Source organism: Takifugu rubripes, chromosome 5, assembly GCF_901000725.2.
Source record: "Takifugu rubripes chromosome 5, fTakRub1.2, whole genome shotgun sequence".
NCBI classification, from domain to species: domain Eukaryota; kingdom Metazoa; phylum Chordata; class Actinopteri; order Tetraodontiformes; family Tetraodontidae; genus Takifugu; species Takifugu rubripes.
Window position 1 is genome coordinate 5,531,496 of NC_042289.1, and position 24,245 is coordinate 5,555,740.

Sequence of the window (24,245 nt, forward strand, 5' to 3'; positions counted from 1 at the left end):
ATTTTGGTTGTTAGGATCTTCGGTGTCACTGCAGTTTCACTCTTGTGATATTTCAGTTTATTTAAGTATGTGTGAAAATTAAACAGATAAGTACTTTAGAGAGTTTTCTCTGGCTCCATTGTCCTCATCACACCATCAGCTGGAGGAACAGGAAAAAAAAGGGGCAGTGGGAAAAGGCCAAGAACAAAATAACCGAGAAGGAAATGAAGCAAGGATGCAGGGAACGAGGAAAGTGCCAGGAGACTGGAGCAAAAGAGAGTGGTAATGGAATAAGAAATGGAGGGCGTCGGAGACTGGAAGAAGGGGAAATTGAGGGTATGCTTATACAAGGGGAATGGAAAGAGGGACAGAGGACAGCAACAGCGATGGGAAAAGGGAGGAGAAAATGCAGAAAGACCCCAAAATAAAGGACAAAAGGTTGATGGGGTGTTACAAGTCATTTCTCATTGGCTGTTGGGTTGGGATGCTGTCAGGGTCTACGGCCCAAATATCATTTAAATATTCATGGCTTCAACTGGGTTCGATCTTTCTGCTGTTTGTCCTTCATCCAGAAGTTACGACAAAGCTGGATATAAGAGAGCTTAAACCTCCCCGACCCCTATAATTCAGCCACACGTGTCCCTGTTGTTGTATTAGCATAAAGCACACAAGGAAACCCAGAAACAGGCGCAAACACAAATGCATTTAAGTCATTAAGCTAACATTACACGCACACGTGCTTAGAAATGAAAGACAAACACACACACACACACACACATACGTGCGCACACAGCTGCAGGTGTGTGCACTCAGTAATACCCTCACTGATAATTCTATTCTGTGGTATTAGCAGATGAGCAACACAGCAGCATTCAGATGTTTAAAGCTCGATGGGTGGATTAGCTCTGATCACACATAATGCTGACAGGCTTTACATGCCAAATCTGTTACAGCCGCAAGAAGCAAAACTATGTAGCGAGGTAGCTACATTCGCTCTCAATTCAGGAACGAAACCACCCCAGGAAGAGCGTGGATACAAGTGGAAGTCGTTGATGCTGTTAGCATTATTCATTTTAACCCCACATGATCAAGAGAAGGTTAAATTCCAAAGAGGTCTTTCAGGTGGGACAGCAGGGGGTCCAGTGCTAGGCTATAGGCTGTGCTCTGCTGTCATTATTCAACCACCCCATGTTTGTTTACTGACACTTTATAATAATTTTCTGTTAGGTTGCTGCGAGGACCATGATAATGTCACAGCATTATAGCGTGGAAAAAATGATTTTAGATGATTTACGTTTTACATAGGGTCCAATTGCAATTCGTGCCATCCCTCACAACATGGGGTCATCGCCCTGCAGTGGTGTAAAATGAGATTTAGAGTCACACTAAATGGCTGTTGGGTAACATATTACAGAGGTGTAGGTGGACCGAGTAAAGGTGTGACAGACCGAGGTGGAGGAACACCTTTCTGAGTTTGCACGCTCACCGCGTCTGCAAACAAACACAAATATTGCACGCCCGACTGGGCCTGTTTTCCCACCGGTTTGGACGCACCGCCTACATGTGGACGGAGCCAGTGCTGGGTTAAGCTAATTACACAGCTGAACTATTGGCTGTGAGCTTCCGTTAGAGGTTTGGGTCTGACATTCAGAAAATGCCAGCCAGGCGCCGAACTATTAGGGCTGCTGTGTATAAGTTTGTGTGTGTGTGTGTGTGTGTAAGTGCATGCTTGTGTGGGTGGGTACTGAGAGATGGAGACCAGCAGTAAGTGATGCTATTGGTTACATTGAAAATGTCAGTTCAAGTCTGAGATAATTTTGTTTGTGTACCCCACTTAACAAGTTCCTTGTGGAGACAGCATGAATATACTGTATGTGTGTGTGTGTTTATGCTACATAATGAGGACCAAAATCCACATTCTACTAGTGAAGTGAGGGCATTTTGGCTGGTTCTCACAACTGCTAAGGGCTGTTTGAGGGTTAAAACATGGTTTTAAGGTTAAGGTTAAAACTGGGGTCGGGGTTGGTGTTACTTGGGATGCCTATGAAGTCACAAATGTAGAAGCAGAATATTGTGTGTGTGTGTGTGTGTGTGTTTGTGTGTGTGTGTTTGTTTGTGTGTGTGTGTGTGTGTGTTTGTGTGTGTCTGTGTGTGTGTGTGCATGCATGGCTCGTGCCTGTCCGAAGTTTGAATAGGTCCTCCGCAAGCCTCCGGGGCCCCATCACCACTGATGTGTATAGTATTGAACCACAGCCACTCCCCGCTATGGCCTCCGTGTTTGGTTACACTTGGATTACACTCCTATTGGAGATGATTTAATACTTTGAAATTGATCAGCAAACAACACAACAATAAGCCTCTTGTGCCTCCTGCCTCCCTCTCACTGAGTCTGTTAAAGAAATTGGGAGCCCTCGCATCCGCCTTCATCGACCTCCCTCTATCTCTCTTTTATCTGCTTTTCTTTCCTCCTTTGCAGTAAACTGGATGCCTTTATCTATGATGCGGCAGTATTGAACTACATGGCCGGCAGAGATGAGGGCTGTAAGCTGGTGACTATTGGAAGCGGGTAACTAAAGCTTTGTTTTTAACCTAACATTTCCATTTTAAGTTCTTGTTTTTCCAGTATTTCTCAACAGACCACTTTGTAGCTGCAAACAGGTATGACCTAAAGGTACCATCACTTGACATTATATCACTGGTAATGCTAATGTATGTATAGCATCACATAGAATTCCTATGTTTAGCTAGTACCTGGGTGAGTATAATGCGTTTTTGACTGCATTTGAATTTGCAAATAATGGATATTTCTGCTAACCATGTTTGCCTCCATCATCCAGAACAATTTGCATTTTGGAGAGCCAAAAGCAGGTGACTTTCTAAAATGTACCCTCTACACATGCACTGAACCTCCATGCCAGCAGAGGGCGACATCATAGAAACAAACCAGTATGGAAGCTTACTGTTTCTTCTGGTCGCCTTCTCATATTCTTAAATTTAACTGGAACATCTCAAGATGAAACATTGTGGCGGTGAATGAGTGTGATGGTTTGGACTTGTCAAAGAAAGCCAATGAATGGTTAAAGAGATGCCACAGAGTGCCCTGGAGACAAGAGAATCAGGAGGAGGGAAAAATTCACCTTTCTGTGTGTTGCGTTCAGGTACATCTTTGCAACCACGGGATACGGCATCGCCCTGCAGAAAGGCTCCTTCTGGAAACGACAGGTGGATCTGGCCATTCTAGCCATCATCGGAGATGGTGAGACACTTGCACAGCATGTTCTTCTACAGGAAAAAAGGGTACAACAGCTTGCACAAAGGCAAAAGGTTACACTTTTGCCTCCTTACCAGCTTTATAATTCCATCTTCCCACATGCACACACGCTGTCGTGCACACGCATACAGCTTCCACTGCTTCTGACAGCACAAAGGAGAGGCAGTGGAGTATAAATAGTCCTTTGATGTTATTTTGGATCCAAAAGGCTGCTCTAAACAGAGGCCAGAGTGTGTAAGTTATTCTAATGTATTCTCTGCAGCAGCAGCACCAGCTCATGCCCTGGCCTGCCTGCGCATTACTCTATCTGAATCATCACATTCCTTCATTACTGTAACCTCAGAAGTTCGCACATAAACAATTTCCCTCCTCAAAACAGAGACAGCGCAACAGCTCGGGCTCTCGGCGACAGATTCATTTACATTTCAGACCGAAAACGGGTTGTTGATGCGAGCGTTCGCAGCCAATCACATTAAGTACACTGAAGTTGATTAAATGAGCATCGGTGTCATAATAATCCACGCCTGCTGGAATTTATCGGGCCGCAGAGTGCGCCGCAACATGCTTTAAGAAGAAAAGAATATGCTCTGTTCTTTGTTTTGCTGATCACTAATCAGGGTGTCCCATGAAAAAAGAGGCTTAGAAAGTTTTCAAACATAGCCACTGGCTAAGAGCGCTGTTTTAACTTCTCTTAAAAGATTCAATTTAAGGACTAAACCAAGGGATGATGGCATAAGAGCAGATAAAAGATGTGCAGAACAAGTGAAGGGAGAGAGGCAGTGTGGGAGGTGGGAGAAAGGACGAGGCAGCGCGCGAGAGGAGGACAGGGAAAGGGTTTGTGTCAGGTAGGGGAAAAGAAAGATTAGGAGAGGTGTTGGTGGTGGTGGTGGTGTTGGGAGGGCAGGTGTGTGATAGATGGCAGATGTTGCTTGTTGGGATGCAGGCAGTGTGGGTGGGGAGCATATGGCTGTGAGAGCGAGTGTACAGAAACTGCAGAAGCTGCCCTTCCTCCACACACACTGACATTACAACACAGCACAATACTGTTTCTGAACAGAGGTATGGAACATATACAGTATGTATGGGTTTGCTGCTCTGCTCCAGAGGCTGTTGCGCTCCTGTTTCAGCATCACCAAATTGCTGAACTGGAAACGGCTTCATTCTGAAATAAATTAATCAGTCTTCGCGTTCTAGCCTAACTGGAGAGAGGACAGAATATTGTCTTTAACAAACATGTTGGGTGGTGGTAGCTCAGTTTGTTGGAAACTGAGCTGAGGGTTCTCGGTTCAAGCCCCAGTGTAGACAAAACATGACTGGTGTTCTGGTAGTAGGGGAAGGTGCCAGAACACCATTAGAGCACTGCTGAGGTGCTCTTGAGCAAGGTACTGAACCCACAAATGCTCATATAGGGCCCTGCGGTGAGCTTATGAATTATCCAGGGGTGGACCCTGTCTTCGCCCGTTGTACACCCTCCCCGTAAGCCTGAAAGAGATAAAGCGGTTAAGAAGACGAGACGAGACAAATGTGTTGGGCTGACCTTTCCAAGATTATAATCTTTCACTAATCTGTTGTGTCAGTAAGAGTGTTCACTGTTGTTTTGCCGGGTGCATTTTCAAATCCTAAAGGAGAGACATTCGCCTCAATTGTCAAAAGGTTAATGATGTCTTAGTGTCTCTCCAGCCTTAAGACATTTAGTGGAGCACCAGCCTTGATATTTGTCTTTTCTTGTAGCGAACGCAGCGCTCCAGCCCTGAATTACACAGATTGGATTAACCATGTTCCAAATGTCACCGAGTAAGGGCGGGGTGGGGCGGGGGAAGCACTGGGGAAATGAGTAAAAACAAGCTGTTTGTTTTAGTGACAGTAAAATATTCTCTGTGATCTATCACACAAGAGTTGTTTCCTTGAATATGACCTGAAGGACAACAGCAAAAACTGTAATGTGATTACAGTGAGTCTGTTTGGTGTCCCTCAGGTGAAATGGAGGAGCTTGAAGCTCAATGGCTGACAGGAATTTGCCATAACGAGAAGAACGAAGTGATGTCCAGCCAGCTGGACGTGGACAACATGGCGGGTGTCTTCTACATGCTGGCCACCGCCATGGGGCTCTCCCTCATCACCTTTGTCTCTGAACACCTCTTCTACTGGAGACTTAGATACTGCTTTACTGGAGTCTGCAACGGGAGGCCAGGCCTCCTCTTCTCCATCAGTCGGGTAAGGGCTTATACTAGCCTTCCTGAACTAATCACACGCCTAGTGTAGAACATTTCCCACTTAAAACAAAGCAAGAACATTTAATTTTGTCTGGTAACACTGCAACAGGTCACAGACAGGGTCACACATTGGGGTGCGTGTCTGAAAATCTGGGTTTTCGACTGTGTCAATAAGGCTGCATGATGCCACAAAGCACTTCCACCATAGTGGGGGCTAATGAAGCATTGATGTGGTCCTTTTTAGAGAGAAACACACACACACACATACACACACACACACACACACACACACATAGAGAAAAGCAGAGAAGTGTAGATAAGCATTTAGAGGTGGTGTCACAAGGTAGGGCTTAATATAAACCAGAATAAATTCGAAGTTGCTGCATTTTTAGGGTGGGGGTGGGGCTAATGATTCACGCTAGGTTAATGATTCTCTCTCCTTCTGGTGAACAGTCAGCACTCTTCTCCCTTGTGTGTGCAAAATGAAGACATGGTCATGCATTTGTAAAAACCACTGCAGCATCTATGCACATTTTGGATTCGGTTAAAGCGATAGAGTTGAGGAGCAAAATTCAAAGTTTTATACTGTTCTCTGGTTGCCTCTGATGACGTGTCGTACTGTATTTTGTATGATTATTTCTGAGAGTTTAGTATGCATGTAAAACTAGTTGACTCTTCAAAACTATGATTAATTTTCCTGAAATATATTCAGAAGTTAATGTTAATCATCTTTTTTTCCCATTGCCATTTTCTGTTCTTTCAATTCCCTCAATCTCATTTTCTACTGTGCATTTCTTTCTACATTTTAACCCCTCACATTTTACACACCCGTGTCTCCATGCAGGGAATTTGGAGTTGCATCCATGGCGTTCATATTGACATGAAGAAGAAGACCGACCTAGACTTCAGCCCCCAGGACAAAATGCTCAAACTCATTAAGTCAGCTAAACACATGACCAACATGTCTAACCTCGGTGGCTCCCATATGAACTCCCCTAAACACGAGTTCATGCACTCAGCTGGGCCCATGATCATGGATATGATGGCAGAAAAAGGCAACTTCATTTATGCTGACAACAGAAGCTATGCTCCTAAAGATATGATATATGGGGATAACAGTGACTTGCAGTCATATATTGCCAATCGTCACAAAGACCACCTTAATAACTACATCTTCCAGGGGGGTCATCATCCTCTGACTCTGAATGATGCCAATCCCAACACAGTGGAAGTGGCAGTCAATGCCAACTCGGTCCAAACAAATGCCAAGCCACCTCGGACTCTTTGGAAGAAGTCGGTGGACACGCTCCGTTCAGTGCCACCTGGACCCTCTCCTATGCCTGACATGCTGATGCCAGACCCGCGAATGTCAATGAAGTCACAGCGCTACCTCCCCGAGGAAACAGCCCACTCTGACATCTCAGACTGTTCAAGCAGAGCCGCTTCCTACAAGGACCCAGAAAACAACAAACACATGAAGCCCAAGGACAACTTAAAAAAAAGAACGGTGACGTCAAAATACCCAAGAGACTGCAGTGAGGTGGAGCTGTCCTACTTAAAGTCTAAGCAGGTCAGCAGTGGAACCAACCAAGCAGGGAGAGGAGGGGAGAAAATCTACACCATCGACTCAGACCTGAGCCTGCATTCAGACCCCATTCACTACCGGGAAAGTTGCGGCCTTGCTGCCGATGAACTCGAATATCCCGAGATTTTCTCTGACCACAGTGACAACTATCGAAAGTGTGAGCAACCAATAATTCATCTCAACTCCTCACCTTTGCATCACACTGACTCAGATCTTGTACCAGAACCAACTTACGCAAAACACTACAACCTGAAAGAGAAAAACCTTTCCCTGTCCCCTCACGAATCAATCGACCGTTACAAACAGACACACTGTCGTTCCTGCTTGTCTAAAGTGACTGCTAGCTACCCACCAGGAGGGCCGTACACGTCTAATGTACCTGCCTCAGCTTCAGCCACACGCTCCCCCTATAATCGGTGCGAAGCATGCCTCCATACAGCAAACTTGTATGACATTAATGAGGATCAACTCCTTGCAGACCCTTTGGGTAGTCCTACCCTGCATCACCAACAGCAACAGCAAACAGATGAAATGTTTGGTCTTTACTGGCCACAGACAGATGGGCCACACGTCCAAAAGAGGAACCGCTTAAGGTTGAGTCGTCAGCACTCTTTTGACAACATCATGCTTGAAAAGCCCAAGGATGTCGACTTGGGCAGACCGGCACGCAGCGTGAGCCTCAAAGAGAAGGATCGCTTCGCGACATCCGACACGCACTACGCGAACCTGTTCAACATGCGTCCCTACTCTGGCAGACTGTTCGGCACCACCTCCAAATCAATGATGTTCAACCACAATTTGGAAGAGAGCAAGAGGAGCAAATCCCTGTACCCAACTCACGGCTCGGAAAATCCATTTCTCAGCTACTCGCTAAGGGATGACAGTAGCAGCAGACTAGGCCACGGGCGTAGCTCTTCTGATATTTACAAACAACTAGCCGTGGCTTCACCCTCCGGAATCGTTGGAGTACCACCCACCAAAACACGCAATGATGCGAACAATCTACGCTCATCTGTTAAATCCACCACCTCATACTGCTCACGGGATGGGCGAATAGCCAATGACATGTACAATAAAGAGCATGTAATGCCTTACTCAGCCAATAAGACTAGTGCATACCCAGGTCAACGTGGAGCCCTTAATTCAACCCAGTTCAATAATAGACGGGTGTATAAAAAAATCCCCAGTCTGGAGTCCGATGTTTAGTTCATTTGAGAAAATGATGTCTTCTCATTCCTCCACTCTGGATTTGTATTATAATTTATCAACAAGGGATGCCATGGCTACACATTTTTTCTTCTTCTACATTGTAATCCAAATGAACTTGTGCCCATTTGGGTATGTGTGATACTTCTACAACCAATCTTTGCAGTTGATATCATTGTTTTTGTTTGTTGTATGACCTTTTACAATGAGTTAGCGTGGCTGTCACATCACCATAAAATATCCTGCTCTGAAGAGAAAAAAAGATAGTTAAACCCTTAGGCATGATATGGGGGAATAAATAGCGCCCTACCTTAAGTTAAATGCAGTAGCCGGATAAACCTTTGCATTGCTGCAGTGCTCATTGTCGTTAAGAATACCAGTGTTCTATTTCCAGCCACACACTGATTTTTGACTCCACTAGCCTTTCTTTTTCTCAGCCAGTTTCCAGTCTTGCTGCCATCCACAAAATAACACCAAAGACGATGTTCTTATGTACAAATAGTGGCTTTGAGAGGCAAAGTTACAGTAATGAAGGTAAACTGGAATGCTGTCAGGGGGTGTAAAAATGTAATGTATAAAATATTTAAAAGAGATTACAATGAGAGCAGGGACAGCTACCCATTTGTTCCTTTAGTGCTGTATTATAAAGAATTATTTCTCTTATTTTTTTCCTTTCCTTTCCATATTTTCCGTGAAATATGGAAAAGGTCTTGACATAAATGGTTTTTAAAAACATTATGAGGAAAAAACTTTGACAAGATGTTTAAAGCGGCTCCGGCATTCAAGTCTCTGGACCGACACAATCCACGTCTGTTCTTTGTCTTCTACTTCTTCTGTCAGTTCACAAACCTGCACATATTCCAGTGAGTCTGTCAGGGAGGATTACACCCCACCCACAAAACATCGGTCTCACCCTGTAGTATAATCACACCCTGTGGTCTGAGTGACTTATGGTACTTCCATCTTGTCGTTTAGGCTTAGCACTTGGCACTTGAGCTCACCTTTGTGGCAACGGTGTGCACTGATCCTGAGTGGGACACAAATATGAGGTGTTGCAATGTCTTAAATGGCCATGAATATACGATTGAAACAGTTTGGCTGTGGCTGGTAGAAGTAAAGTATAAAGGGAAAACAAAAATCAACCACTTTTATTTTCCTCTCCACCTCTGCTGTCAAGAGTTGAAGAGTTGAAGCGGGACAAGTAAGGCCAGGTGTGACAGCCATAAATAAAGGCTCCAGAGAGCAGATCGAAGACGTCATGAAGAGCCGGTCCAACGTCTACTCCTTCTTACTGGAACAAATATGGCCAACAAGGCACCTGACAGGACAGACAGGAAAAGTGGCAAAGAGTAAAGCTTTGAGTTATTGGAGGGAATAACTAGCATACCGGAGGAAATGACAGTGATGACAAACTGAGTAATTGGGTTAAAAAATTTAAAGGGCACTTGTGACAGGGCACATAGAAGATATTTGCAATTATTGCTTTTCTATTCTATTTCTATTCAATATAAGATTTTTCAGGGTATCTGGCATCCAGATCCCCCCTGTGTAAGGATTTAGTATGTGCTTTGGTAGCACAATAGCCATTAGTTGGAAAGAAATCACTAAGGGTAATAGATTATTTTGCATGTGTTGTTTTTTCAGTGTTGGAGAAGACAAAGTACACGCAAATATACTCTGATTTATGTTTATTAAAAAAATTCTATGTCTTAACAGATATGGTGGATGGATGTACAATCAGAACCTTTACCCTTGATCCTTGTGCTTAGTAACTCAACATTGTGCTGTGGCAGAGCAAGAACATTGAGATAGGAACAAGAGGAAAGGGGAGATAAAAAGGTCGGAAGCACTGATGTTTTCCTCTTTGGAATTCACTGAGAAACAGGGTATTAGCTACTGTATGAAAAAAAAACCATGATTCCTTCTGTCTTTCCTCTTCTCTTCTTCCCCGCCTGAGTGAATATGACACATCACGGGAGTGGTTTTTTTCAACCATTGAAAGTCAGTTTGTGTTGTAGCTGTACAGTAACTCACCACTGTAAATGAGGAATCGTAACCGATACTGGTCATTCGATACCGCTGATCCATAACCAACCAGGGCTCTTAAGGATCTGAAGGCTCTTTCCGACAGATTCCTTGTTTACTGTCATAATTGCGTGTTAGGGCGTCTTGGCTCTAATGTGCTCTTCAATCCTGTCTTCATGTCAGCGTGGACTTAAGTGGTGCGGGCATGGCAGATTTTGGGTAAGCTTGAATCCTTGTTCTGTGTTCACACCTGATTTGAATCCCTCACGCAAGTTATTAAGGCCGGCACTGAATGGAAAATGTGGAAGGTTTTGTCAGGTGAGTGTGCGTCATTTGACAGGGATGGAGTTATTATGACTGTACTGAGGTCTGTATTGAGGTCTTTTGGGGATTCTGAATGGAGATCAGGTTGCTTTATCCGTGAAGTGGACATGAAATGAGGGAGGCACCAACTGCTGAAGGACCACCACAGTTAGGCCATACATCAGGATTGAAGCAAGAAACTGTGCCAGGAAGTGATTGTTTTTGCTTGGATTTCCTCTGGTGTGAACCATTAACCTGAGTGTTTGATACCTATTCTGATTGTTCAAATATTTGTTGATTTGTTTGTTCCTTCTTGCACATGCACACTTCCTTGTAAATATGTGCCAAAAAAAACCCTTTTTGTAGTGTGGAACCGCGCGAGCCGTGCGGTTAAAGTTTATTCAGCTTACTAACAGATTGATCGGCTTGATTGGATCCTCAAAGCCAAAATTGTATAAAACTAATACCTCAGGATGATTCTGTGCATTTTGAGGCAGTTTTAATTGTACTGTAGCAACAGAGGAAGATGTGGCACTCTTTGATTTCTTTATTTTTTTGTAAAAAAAAAAAAAAAACGACAATGAAAAACAAGAAAAAAAGGGGGGGTAACACATCAAGATGGTCGCACTGCAGATTCAAACGTCTCTCCGTTTGATGTTTACCAGTCCTAGGTCTTCCAGTTCAGCTGTTTGCTCGAGCTCATTTCCCCCCCAAGTGAAAAGAACAAAGGAGGAACCAAAGGAGCGATGGCAGAAGGGGACTTAGAGCTTTTTGCTCGTGGCGGAGTGAACAGTGTGCGATCCGAGCACCCTTGAGAGAGAGGAGGACATGACCGAAATGTCTGAAATGTTTAGTTCTCCCCTTTTACGGAACACTCCAACAGGAAGTTCCCTCTTTCTTCTCCTTCATTTAAAGGCGATGCGATGATCATATCACCCTTTCACACTCTTGGAATCTGTCCATGCGTCCCAGACTGATGAGCAACAGTTGTCTCTTTCTTTTTTTTTTGCACATGATCTTCATATTTAGTGTTATCATGATTATCTCCACATGCTGCTTGCGTGAGCTGATGAGTGAACAATATGCACATGTAAAAAAAACCAACAAATATATATAGATATATATATATCAAAACGGCACCCTTGCATTTTATGAACTCATGACAATTTGTTCTATTTGTTCTACTTTTACAGAACTGTTATGTAAATTGATGTGTTATGTTCATACACGTGTGCACACACACCTTTGTGATGACAACCCTGCTCTTTTTAATAACAAAAATGTATTTTAATTACATTTAATGATAAATAATGAGGTGATGGCATGCCACCCCAGATGTAACAATTTTAAATGCTTTAATTTCTCTCTTTTTGTTGATTATTTTTGTTATTATGTTCCGTTCACTAATATGTTGTAACCAATTGTGACTATTTACATATTTGAGAGAAGAAGAAGAAAAAAAAGTTCAATTAAATGAAGACGCTGCTGCTGTTTTGGTGGGAGATGACAGGGACCTGAACCTTTTTTTTTGTGCAACTTCCTCATTTGCCAACGGGTCATTATCAGGCTACGTTGCGGGGTGGCAGGTCACGTGTTAGGGCTTGGTCGGGTATAGCGGGGACATCCTTGCTCTTCCTCCAATGGTAGGTGAGAATACTGTATCACCAGCTCTGCTCTTCTGTTCCCTCTCCTCCGCGTGTAGTCGGTACTTCAACCGTAAAGAAGATGAAAGAGGGGAACCCTCGACTTTGAGTTTGCTATCCCTCCAAAGATTCAAGACATCTTTCTGGCTTGCTGTAAGAATAGAGCTTTTTAAAAAAAAAAAAAAAGGAAAAAAGAAAAGGAAAAAAAAGAATACCAATACTTCTTCAAAGACTTTTAAGGAACTATTTTGAATATATTTAGAAATGACACCTGTATACATCGCTTGTAAATTCATACTGGAATACATCATCATGCAGACTTGCGGTACAAACGATGAAGAGTCAAAACAATATTTTTTGTGTGAATTTCACAGGAGCTTTTCTGTACAGTGGCACTGTTTCTCTCTATTTCTCTCCCTCTCTCTGTAGAGCGACTAGAATAAAAATTCACCATTCACAAGGTTTTGCTGGTCTGTCTCACGTTACAACACACACAGCTGGGTGCGCCCATTTGTATGTCACTGGGGATCCCATTTCACACGGCGCTGGAGGATTTTTGTCTTTTGTGTTTTTTGGACTGAAGTTATCCCACCTCTGCCTGACCGAGAAGGAACTGTGCAGTGGGAAATAAGAGGTATTGAGCACTGAGATCACTTTCAAAAGCTCCTGTTGGCACTGGTATTATATCTGATGTGTTTGCTGAGATGCTTTAGCATATTTTAAGCTAATATTTACATAGCTGTGATGCTCAAATAGATAACATGACATTGAATATCCTCAAAACTTTGTAACCTTTATAAAACTTTCCTAACAGGAGATTTTCACTTGAAGAAAACAAAATCTCTGAAAAACAAAATCTCTGAAAATCCACACATGATTTCCAATAAGTGTCTTTGGTAGCTGAGAACTGTTCTATGATGCCTACACAGTTCACCTTTTTTCTTCTTTGGGTGTCATTTCATTTTTGTTTTAATGCTAATGTTGCTATGGCATAAGTGTGTTTTTCAGTATATTTGCAGTGGCACAGTGTCATGACCACTGAGTGACCTTCAGTGTGTGTGTGTGTGTGTGTGAATGTGTACATGTGTGTATGTGCTGGAGCATCAAGCAGCCTTTTGGGCTACCGCTACATTTACCATCTGCCACATTCCTTTGCCCTACTGTACACCTCTACTCTATACTGCTCTCTCATATGGCCACTACATCCCATCTGTTTTCCTCCTTCCATTTTACAAACAAATCCCCCTTTCCTCTAAACATCCCACTTATTCCTTACATTCCCGCTCTTTTTTCCCATTTCCGCTTCGACTCAACATCTCTGTTATTTGATAGCTATTTCCTGGCCGTGGTTTCTGTGATCCTATCTGTTTTTCTGGTATCAGTGTATTTATTCAATTCATTCAGAGTGGGGGGAGGGGGTGGGGGGGTGATTGTTCCTGAGCGGACTGAGTGTAGAAGTGCCCATAGCACACTGTCTCAGAAAATGACTAAACAATATGACACACGGACTTGTGGAATATCCCCCGTTAGCTCTCTACTCTGGAAGAAAAACGGCCAAAGAAGGAATGCGTCACATTTAAACAAGACTCCTTAAATGCCCGATGCATAATTCAACAGGAAAGACACCCACCAAACATACACACGCACGTACACACACACGCACACACAGGATCTGCTCAGAGGTGGGTTTCAGGAAGAGTGACAGGTGCGTTTACGTTTTGTGAGCGATGCCAGAATGGCCACAGATCAGACATCTCCAAGGTTGGACTTCATCCCATCTCACCATCACACGGTCTGTCTTCCTCTCTGGGCTTCTGTTCAGCCTCGGTGGCTCAGTGAGGCCAAAGCAGGATGACTGGAGCCGACTCTTTGTCGTTTTTCATCCGATGTTCCAGCTGGAACGTGCCGGCAACGCAAGCTGATCGCAGACTCCGTTGGATTCGGTGTTTTTGAGCGTGAGAAGGCCTGAGAAATGGCCGGAGCTGGCGCGGGCGTGGGGGAGGGACTGTAGTCCAAATGAGGGGGTGTCACTCGGAGTCAACAACAGTGTGGACCTGAACAGAACGGTGCGGCGAGCGTGCATGAGTGGTCATGTCAGCCAGCTCAGCAAATGGCTTTGGCAGATCGCTCCTCTGCGTACATACAGATGAAAGGAAGATGAGGAAAAGAGAGGGGCGGCGCTTTGTTTTGTCATCTTCCATTGTCCCATTCCGTGCTCAGTAAGTCATCCCCCATTTGATGGTGAGACAAACAATCGTCGGCGTGGTGCCCGTCTCCCTCACAAACATTTAACCCTGCCAAAGCACAAACCAGCCTCACTTCAGAAGGAAGACAGTGATAATATGAGCTACTACATCCGGATTGGTTAGTAACAGAAACAAACAAACTTCAGATTGGCACGATCAAATTTTAGTATCACTTCATCTGGACTTCACGACCCTAAAACAAGATATCCAGATCTGTTCAGTGCATTTAAGCGTGATCTATGCAGCGTGCTTCACAATCAAGATAATCTGCAGGATCCTTTTGAAACCCTGAGCCTCCCTTCTGACAGAGGAAGAATCTTTATGCAGGTAGTTTTCACACTAAACTTTGGCTGATTGTTGCCACATCAAGCACGAGCAAGAAATACTGAAACCAAAAAGAATTCAATAAAAGCTGTGTAAAAGTTGGATCTAGAGGAAAATTATAGAGCTACATGGTAGCTAACTGTGTAACAGAAAACACAGTCCTCCCAACCTCATGTCACCTTAATCACTTCCCATAAGAAGTACCGGTAATAAAAAAGGGGGAAATGGAGGCAGTTACTTTGGGGACGTCGTTGCAGTCTTGTTTTCTCAGCTGGCAGCAACAATCAACCTTGGCTTTAATGAGAAATCAGGCGAGAAAAATGTCCCAAATCAGCACGCTTGCTAGCTGATATTGTGTAACTACTGCAGGAGCAAAGGGACTGGGCTGTTCCTGTAGCACAGGCCGCTCCTAGTCCGGCATGTCTTGGGCCTCACTTGGTAATATAAACGTGAAATATCCAACATGCACATGCATGTAAAAGAGAGAAAACATGGAGGAGTTGGATGTGTCGCAGAATGATTGGTGTTTTGTGTGTTCGCTGCCAACAACTTAAAGCCACAAATGCTCTTCTTGCTGCAGAGGAGCGGGGCTGCCTGACGGGGACGTTCAGGCTCACTTTATAAATGTAATTGAAAAGCGTATTAAAACAGGCTCTCTGCTGAAGTATTCAGGGTCTCCTCCTGAGCGGCCTTTTAAATTTCCAGAGGAATGGAGTGGGCCTGCAGAGGTCTTTGCCCACAGCACTTGTTAACATTGACCTGGGTCCATAACTCCTCTTCCACACTGGCAGCAGTTTTTGGTGACATTATAGCTAATACCAGCTCTGCTTAATGAGTTTATTTGGAGTCTGGGAACATCGTTTCTTACTCCCATGTGACCACATTATAAAGCAGCAGAGGACTCCCAGAAACCATTAAAATACTTGATTAGCACCGCGTCTGTTTGGGTTGCTGTCCTCTGGCTGTCTGCGTTTTTTTAGTGCGATGTTTTGGGACAAAAATGGAAACTGGTTTGTGCCTTAAAGAACTAAAACAGCATGAAACGAAAGACGGGCAGGCAGAAATGATGGAGACGGGAATGGATGGATGTTTTCTGTTGCTGAGGTTGACGGATTTGTGACAACACTGGCGGCGGATTGGTGACGTCTGATAGTGGAGCAGGAAGTTGGAAGGGAGGGGTTATCGGACGGGGGGGTGGTAAGCAGGAGGGACAGGTCCTGCCAGGCGTATCAAAAAAATATCAAAATTATAAATTGGAGTAACATATTTGACAGGAATATCAATTTGGGATCCTGCAATCCTGAATTTGAGATCAGAAAAGAATACTTCTAAAGTAAAACAGCTAAAAGTCTCCCAGCCGGACCAGCGCGTCTCCCAGAAAACATAAGTGGACAGAAGTCACCTGACAACAGACCAGCAGTGTCACACAACATAGCGAGGATGCGAGGCAGTAACACTGAGGCTGACTCTCCCCTCCTTCTCTTTAAATAGGTCGGATGTTGCGCACGTCGACGGCAGGCGGGTTTGTTTGGCAGATTAACCAGCGATGATGGAAACAGCTGCGGTGGCGGCCTTTTTAAAGATCCCTCAGAGTGAAAGTGTTTAAAGGTAGCACTAAAGCCTTTGTCCAGAAATATCAGGCTTTCCTCCCACGGCTCCTCCGTCAATCAGCCTGCAAAGCTGCGTGCATCCCCCCCCCCCCCTAAAAAAGTAATGATCTCAAAAAAATGCAATGTATTTGCTCGTCTTCCTGACACTTTTTTGTACAGTGACCTTGCGGCAACACCCGCTTCTTCTGTACAGTCAGACAACAGTCGTTGCAGCAGGACTCTTCAGCCGTCACCCCCGTAACCAGAATAATGGAGCTGAGCCTTGTTCCGCTGCTGTCTGTCTTCCCAAAGCTGTGGCAGACACAAGCTCCCTAACATCCTAACAGAGACAGAAAAACCCATGCTTCTTTGAGCACATCAGATGGAAATGGAGTTTTAATGGAGTGCACTGAAGATACAAACGAAGCATGCCGTCTTGGCAACAAGTGACAGCAACCCAGGGTGGCTCGCTAGTGATGAGCTTTGTTGTTGCCATATTTACCAACAAGGGCACAAACCACATATGCTGCATTCATTTATCCATAGCCAGTCATATGTGGACTCAATTATCAGCCGTAGCTTCGCTCAAACGCTACCTGATCCTGAGACACGTCTGCACGTCTCCTTGAAAATGCTTTAAGAACCAATTTCTGGAACTGTTTTCCTTATAAATGCCTTTAACAGCCAGCCAATAGGTGTCTGATTGTGTAGCAAATTATATTGACCCCAGAGAGCCAGAAAATAGGTCTTCACTGACTTGAATTGTGTTATGGACCACAAACATGGCAAGTTTTGCCTTCCTGCTTCTATAGGGATGAACCAAATGGGGTCCTTTTGCATGTTTGCTTTGAGGGAGACAAAATCTCCCCAACTGGAGATTCTTCTCCATATAAAATCATGGTGATTTTATGTGTGTGTGTTCTCTTTGTCAGGAATGAGCAGAACAGAGGGAGAAACGAGCCCACGGGCAAAAACAACAAAACACGCACGCGGAGCCGAATATAGGCTGGCGTCTGTGTGTGTGTGTGTGTGTGTGTGTGTGTGTGTGTGTGTGTGTTTGAGTCTACATCTGTGCCTACATGCATATTAAATGGAATTATAAGTTTTCCGGGGTTTGGGAGGATGTTGTTCTTTCAGCTCGATTGTTTCCAGCACAGGATTCCGGGATTCTTTTTCGAGCTCGTGCCCGACCGATCAGCGTTAGCTTCCTCACAAAGGGCCCCATAAATCACGGCAGGTGTCTGTAATGCGCCTGCAGGTAATTAATTGCTGCGGTCTTTCAGCCAAACTGCGCTCGTCGCACGGAGGGGTGACAGGAGGACACTGGCTTCCTCTCTCTGCGCCAGACCGTCAGTTTCTTTTACTGCTCTAGTTTGTATTTAAGCTTTTATTCACTGATCGTTTAGATTTAACACCAGTTATGCTTATGGTCTTTAAAAAATTAGGCCACCATAAGTCATCATTAAGCGTCTTTAACATGCAGTTATATTCCGACTGGACGGGATTCCATTTTTAGATTTCATTTCTGGTAACAGACTGACCGATAAGACAGATTTAGATGAGCTATACATACTGTTGTGTCCAGATGGTAAGCAAAGTAAGCTTGTTATTTGATTATTTTCTGATGTAGCATGAATAATGAAGCCCCGCTGCCTTTGTTTAGCCTGTTAGCAGCAGTTGCGCTGGTATTTACACTGGCTCCCACAGTATTTGTGAACAATCAGGACGCAGGTGTTCCCACGTTTTTTGTGTGGCTGGAGATTAATTTGGAAGTGGTACTAAAACGTTGGTCTGGATGTGGCCTCAGAGCCCCCTCCCATCACACCACCCTTGCAAATAGTGATAAATGAGCATGCGGGGGCTAGATGCTAATTGTTTATCAGGTTAATGACAAATGCAACCTAATTAATTGTTAACCTTGTGGCTTGTGTTAGTTCAGTTCACAAAAGCTATATATGTATGTGTGTGTGTGTGTGTGTGTGTGTCTGTGTGAGAGAGAGAGAGAGAGAGAGAGAGAGTATGAAATGGTTGTGCACCATTGGGGGGCACCTATATAGGCACTTATGTTTGATTAAAAATATCTACTGCGATTGTATTATACCGCAGGGAGACCAAAGTGGTAATTAGCTCTGTGTGTGTGAGTGTGTGTGTGTGTGTGTGTGTGTGTGTGTGTGTGTGTGTGTGTGTGTGTGTGTGTGTGTGTGTGTCTCCAGCACCTGTATGAAACAGCCTACATTACTCAGCTCCTACACTGATTGTTCAGCTTATTCAGGAACACATGTAAGTCAGTCTGAATTCCACTGAGGTCAGAGTATTACTTTTCCTTTTTTATCAGGCAGAACGAGGCACGTGCGCGTGCACGAGGGAGACCCACTCTTGTCAGCAGCACAGAAAGGGGGAAGACAAGATTCCAGAGCCAAGTGTGAGATATATATATATAGAATCTTGTGCACAGAAATGAAAGAAATGAAGGGATGTGATGGGAAGCTTCTGCCCAGACCCAACAACACCTTAAGAGCTCAGATGGGAGGGATCATCAGAGAGATGAAGAAAAGACAAAAGTCTACAAAAGCACACGAGAACAGGTGAGAGAGGCAGAAGAACAGCACCAGAGAGGAGTGGGACTCTCAATAAAGAGCTCTGAAGTGATTGAGAGGTCAGGGGTCAACTGTCTACACCAGGAGGGCCAGTTCTCAGCTGGGATGTGCTGGTGAACTTTAGGAAACCTAACGATTCCTCTGGTGAACCCATTGATTATTGATCACAGCGGCAGCGGCGAGTGTTCATCCATTTAAGACAGGACTCAGCACCGTGGGCTCCGCTCCGCTGCTCAATCGCAGAGGCAGCAAAATCAGTGAACGAATCAAAAAGTTCACAGAAAGACTGAAAAGAAACGACATCTCAGGTTGTCTCCAACTGAAATCCGACGACAGTCTGATGAAAAATAAGCGCGGCAAGATGGATCGCATCTATCTAAAAGAGTTGGACTCTGAAAAATAACATGTTTTGCTCCCATTTTTCAAACGTTCCAAAGCTTTTCATGCACATTCCCCATGTGACAACAACTTCACCACTGCTGAAGACATCTGTAAATAAATCTATTTTTAAACGTTAAACAGCAGGATGGCATGGATGTAAGTTATCATTTAAACATAAACAGACTCCTTTCAAAAACCTTTCAGGAGCAGATTTGACCGGGTCAACTGCTGATGCAGCATGAAGACACACTTTTATTTAGTTCGTATTCTTAGTTTTGTTGCATAAGGTTGTATTTCATCCTAATTTTAATCAAGCACAAAATTCAACAAAAACCAATAAATGCTCATTAATGTGGTGACATATCAGTTAGTAAAAATATAAATAAGGAATAAAAAGCAAGATACATTTTTTAAAGGCTAATCTAGCAGAATCTGAAGTGATGTCATACAGGAAGCTGAGGGAGAATCACCTCTAGAGGCCTGGAGAACTAACACACACTAAAATACCAATTAAGAGAAGACAATCACACAAAAACCCTCGACAAACTCTGGACTGTTCACGTTTCCATGGGAACATTGTTTTATTTGCATTGTCTGTGTAATTCGGGCGCTTTATGTATGTGAGCCCAGCGGCAACATCAGCTCGGCTCAGCTCAAAAATTAAGACGTGATGGTGACAGACTTGCAGGTTGAAGAGTCTGCATGCTGTCGTCCGTGAGCGTGCCGAGGCGATCATGTATGTTTGAGAGCCCCCGTGTGTGTGCGTGTGTGTCCCAGCGCAGCTGACTAAAGCAGTAGTGATGTCGAATTATGCAAGTAGACTTATTTGGGAAACTGGGACGCTCATTCAGATCTGTTGCCTGCTGGCTAATGTGCAAACGCGCCCTACGCACTCGCGTTGCAACTTCACTTTCCTTTCATCTGCACTCCCTTTTCTTTAGTCTTTGTTGTCTCTTTCACACATGCACTGTGAGCCCTCACACGTGTGAGCGCGGGCAGACATTAGTTTACCTTAGTCGCTCCGGTATCCTTCACCTCCGAAGTCCTGATTAGGAGGACCGGAGGCTAATGAAGGCTAATAACTGCGCTGCTTCATGCACTCAACAGTTGATCTGGGCGATTTCTCTAAATCAGCTTAACGTTATCATATTTTCATACACTTGCCCCCTTCTGGCAGTAGGAGGAATAGCACAGCTGTTACATTGCTCGTCATATAAATGCCACTTGTCAGCTAGTACCTACTCAGGGTGATGCAGACAAAATAAATTATAAATGCTACAATAAGGGAATACCATGATCCAACATTGAAGTTCAGATATTTGAGAGCTGTGACGGAGCTACGCAGCGACACCAGGAATGAGGATTTACGCAATGTGTCCGATGTCCACTCTTGGGAATCAGGACATAAATTCGATATCGTGAAAAGCTAAAAATAGCAAAGATGATTACCGGACATTCAAAGAATGAAGTGAGATAAACAGAAACCCACCCATGTTGAAGAGGCGCTATTGTTATAGAAAATCAAAGTGACCGTAACATGTCGAACTGTGTGGAGCCGATACTGCGTAATGGAAAAGCGCCTAAAATGATTTCAGATGCATCTTCAGCATCAGCTCCATCTGCTGCTAAATTTGAGTGCAACGTGAATTAGTCATGTTTCATAAGATCCCTAAAGGCCATGACCTATGACGCTCTCTTATGTTGTTGGCACGTCAGGTGTGTTGGAGTGGTTTCTTTGGACCAGAAATGCCCCCTCAGATGTCCAACCGGAGCAGCCGTTGCCGTGTCAGCATCCATCATGTCAACACAAATGACTCTTTTGCAATTCCAAAGCTGCATGGCTTGTATTTGGTGTGGAATCCATTTTTAAATCCTTTTATCTAATGAAATAAATTATTAAGCAGCACTGTCCCAGAAACAAGCGCACGCCTCGTTGAATTTGCCTTGATCAAAACACGCTCTCATAAACACTCTTTGACGTCCAGCGGCACTGTGCTGCCGCTCACCTTGAACCTCCTCGAGGACGTAAACACACAAACTCCGCCAGCGTCCCCAATCAGGGCCGAACAAATGTTTGTCAAAGCCCACGTCATGCCATCAGAATCCAATCTGTAGCCAGAGGAAGTAAAATGAGGACCGTGTGGTCCTGGAAAAGTGATACCGAAAGACCTCTGGAAATATGGGCAGTCGAGACGAGACGGATCTTCACTGCCCGTTTATTTTAACTTTTTCTTGCTGCCTCCATCCCTCCTGTGCAGTAAGATTAAAAGTAACGAGAATCTGAGTGTTCTGTGCTGATGTAGCGCCGAGGAAGGAAAGTTGGGTGTCAGGGAAGTGTGAAAGTCTGATTTGAGCGGATGCCACCAATGCCCTGTCTGTAGAGTTCGATTATGGATTCCCCCTGGCGCTTTCGCCACGGTTGTCCCACATTTGAGAGTGTGAGAAAACACTGAGGGATATACAACAGCATGGTTGCGCCGTCACATGCGAGAACACCTGCCGGTGAGAAGATTTCTGGCACGTAAAGGTGTGACTAACTGGTTTAGACTCTCTTTTTTTGACTCTAACGGTTCATCCAGAACTTTTCGGGAACACGACCGCAGGCGCTAGCGTGAGGACCCATGCTGGGTCTCACGCAGAAAACAACAGTGGGAAACGTGTGAAGTTAACCACAGCAAAATCATTTTCCCCCTTTTAAACCATTCAGCTGTAGTTGCGTAAAACACCATTTATGTATGGATGAGAGACCCCCAAAGAGCAGGGAAAAAAAGCCCACTACAACGTCAGAAGCAAATGGGCAAGTGAAGGGCGCGTCGGCGTGCTCTGTAGAGCCAAATTAAAAAGATCCAGTTAACATTTTACATGCATCACATCAGCCAGCTGTGCTTCCGTGAACGCATTTGACAACTATTGGGCTGCTTCCTCCATTTTGTGTGCTGTCCTACACGCTTATTAAAATAGAAGGAGTTGTCTTTTCAGATTCATGAACCATCGTTATGCCTCAGAAATTGTTTTTTTTTTTAACCTCAGGGTTCAAAACGGATGAATCCCACATCCCTGTGAGTTTAAAGGACTCGTCAGGTCAACTGGATTAACGCAGGATCCAGTAGATTACATACTGCAGAGTCAGTGAACATAGTAGCCCAAAATACAACATTAACAGCAGGTGCAGTCACTGGGCGGGAGGCTGGAATAAATCCTGGAAAGATCCCCCATCACTCACACATATAGATGTGATTTACAGTCTCCAAGGTTGATGATTTTGGCTGTGAGAGGTAAATGGGAAAACTCGGAGACACCCAAACAGGAGCAGGAACTGGGAGAACATGCAAACTGCACAAAGAACAGCCCCTCAACCAGAATTAAAGCCCAGCTATGAAACCGCTGTGCTAACCGAAGCATTGTTAAGTAATGACAGTAAGGCTCGTTAGCGCAGCGTTATCACTAATTCATGTACACGAGCGCTTTTCCGCATCAGTGCTTGTTGGTAAATGTGGGTGGATTTTAAATATTTCTAAATTTTAAACTTCCTGTCCAGGTCAATGGGTATAATCTGAATTTCTGGGAATCTTTTTTCCTGCTGAAACCCCAATTTTACCATCTTTGTATGTCAAGGTTGACACTGAGGACATCTGGGTGATACTGGAAGTAGGACAAAAAAGGAATAAGCCAAGAAAAATGACATTTAAGCTTCAAATGCCTTCAAAAGAAACATGACAGAAGAATGAAGTTGACCAGGAAGGGAGGTCCTGTAGATGGTTAGGCTAAAAAAAGACAGATATGGATGCAAGGTCTTTGGTGAGTTCAGCTCAGAGAGCCACATAGTTGTGGTCTGGGGTTTTATCTGACAGAAGAAGAGCTGGTACCAGGGGTGCTGTGGGGAAGGCTCCCCCGTGTCCAACAACATGACTGGAAAGGACGATAGGAAATGTCTCCAGATAGGGTTTTTTTTGTCTCCGAAGTCATTTTGAAATAACTAAAGTGCCGCGTGGCTGTCACAATCCGAGTTCCGCTGCTCTCCATTAACCACGGATGGCAGCACAAACACCCCACGTTCCCGGGAGAACGTGGCTCGCGTCCCACCGACGCCACACAGGTCATTTTGGGAGACGCTGAAAGATGAGCCCTTTCGTGGGCTTTTGTCGCTCAGGGACGCGCGGATGAATGACGGAACGTCGGCACGTCCTCCTTCACGCCGCTGTTCCATCATGACGCCATTGACCTGATCTGAATGAGTCTAAGACTGGGTGGGACGAGGAGGCGGGGGAAGACATGCAGATGTGAGCAGAAACCAGCGCTCCATGAGCCGCACCTCTCCCGCCCACCGGCTGGCAAATCACTGCAAAATTCCGGTATCTATAATTCATCTGTGATCGGGCTGTGGTCAACTCGAGGAAATTAGAGCGGAAAAAAGACATTTTAGGAATCTTTGACAGAGCCATGGCTCATCCTGAAGACTAAATCTAGGAAGCTTAACCCTCAATGTGCTTTTTTTATTAATGTACTCATGAAATGGTGAATTTTTACTATTTAGCCGGTTTCTCCTCTTTGTCATAGCACCACCTGACATTCAAGTCTTTTTTAAATGTCTAATTAGGTTATTCCATGAAAATAAGTAAATTAAAGGTAATCAGTTTTTAGTCCTCTGTATTTATCATCTAAACCATCAGTTTTTATTCATAGTTTACTTGCGTTCCCATCCCGTCCATGTAATTGAGCTACAATGTGCCCTCCTTAGTTGGAAGGTTATTTTAGGGGGGAAAGGAAATACACAAAAGAAACTCCAAACCATGATTTAGTTCAGATTTTAAATTAAGTCACCATCAGTACTATAAAGAAAAAGTGATCTATTGGAAACAGTTCTTCCTGAAGGACTAGTGACA

The 24,245-nt window shown here is 44.3% G+C and overlaps 1 protein-coding gene across 1 annotated transcript in view; it reads left to right on the forward strand.

The window, feature by feature from the left end:
- The window catches only part of grin2aa (glutamate receptor, ionotropic, N-methyl D-aspartate 2A, a), a 90,808-nt gene extending 78,276 nt beyond the window's left edge, over positions 1–12,532 (forward strand). The window contains exons 12-15 of the mRNA XM_003964522.2: positions 2,456–2,545; positions 3,138–3,235; positions 5,226–5,464; positions 6,308–12,532. Of these exons, the coding sequence (XP_003964571.2) occupies positions 2,456–2,545; positions 3,138–3,235; positions 5,226–5,464; positions 6,308–8,254 (2,374 nt within the window). The 3' untranslated portion in view covers positions 8,255–12,532. The remainder of the gene's footprint in view (positions 1–2,455; positions 2,546–3,137; positions 3,236–5,225; positions 5,465–6,307) is intronic.
- The last annotated feature ends 11,713 nt before the right edge of the window (positions 12,533–24,245 follow it).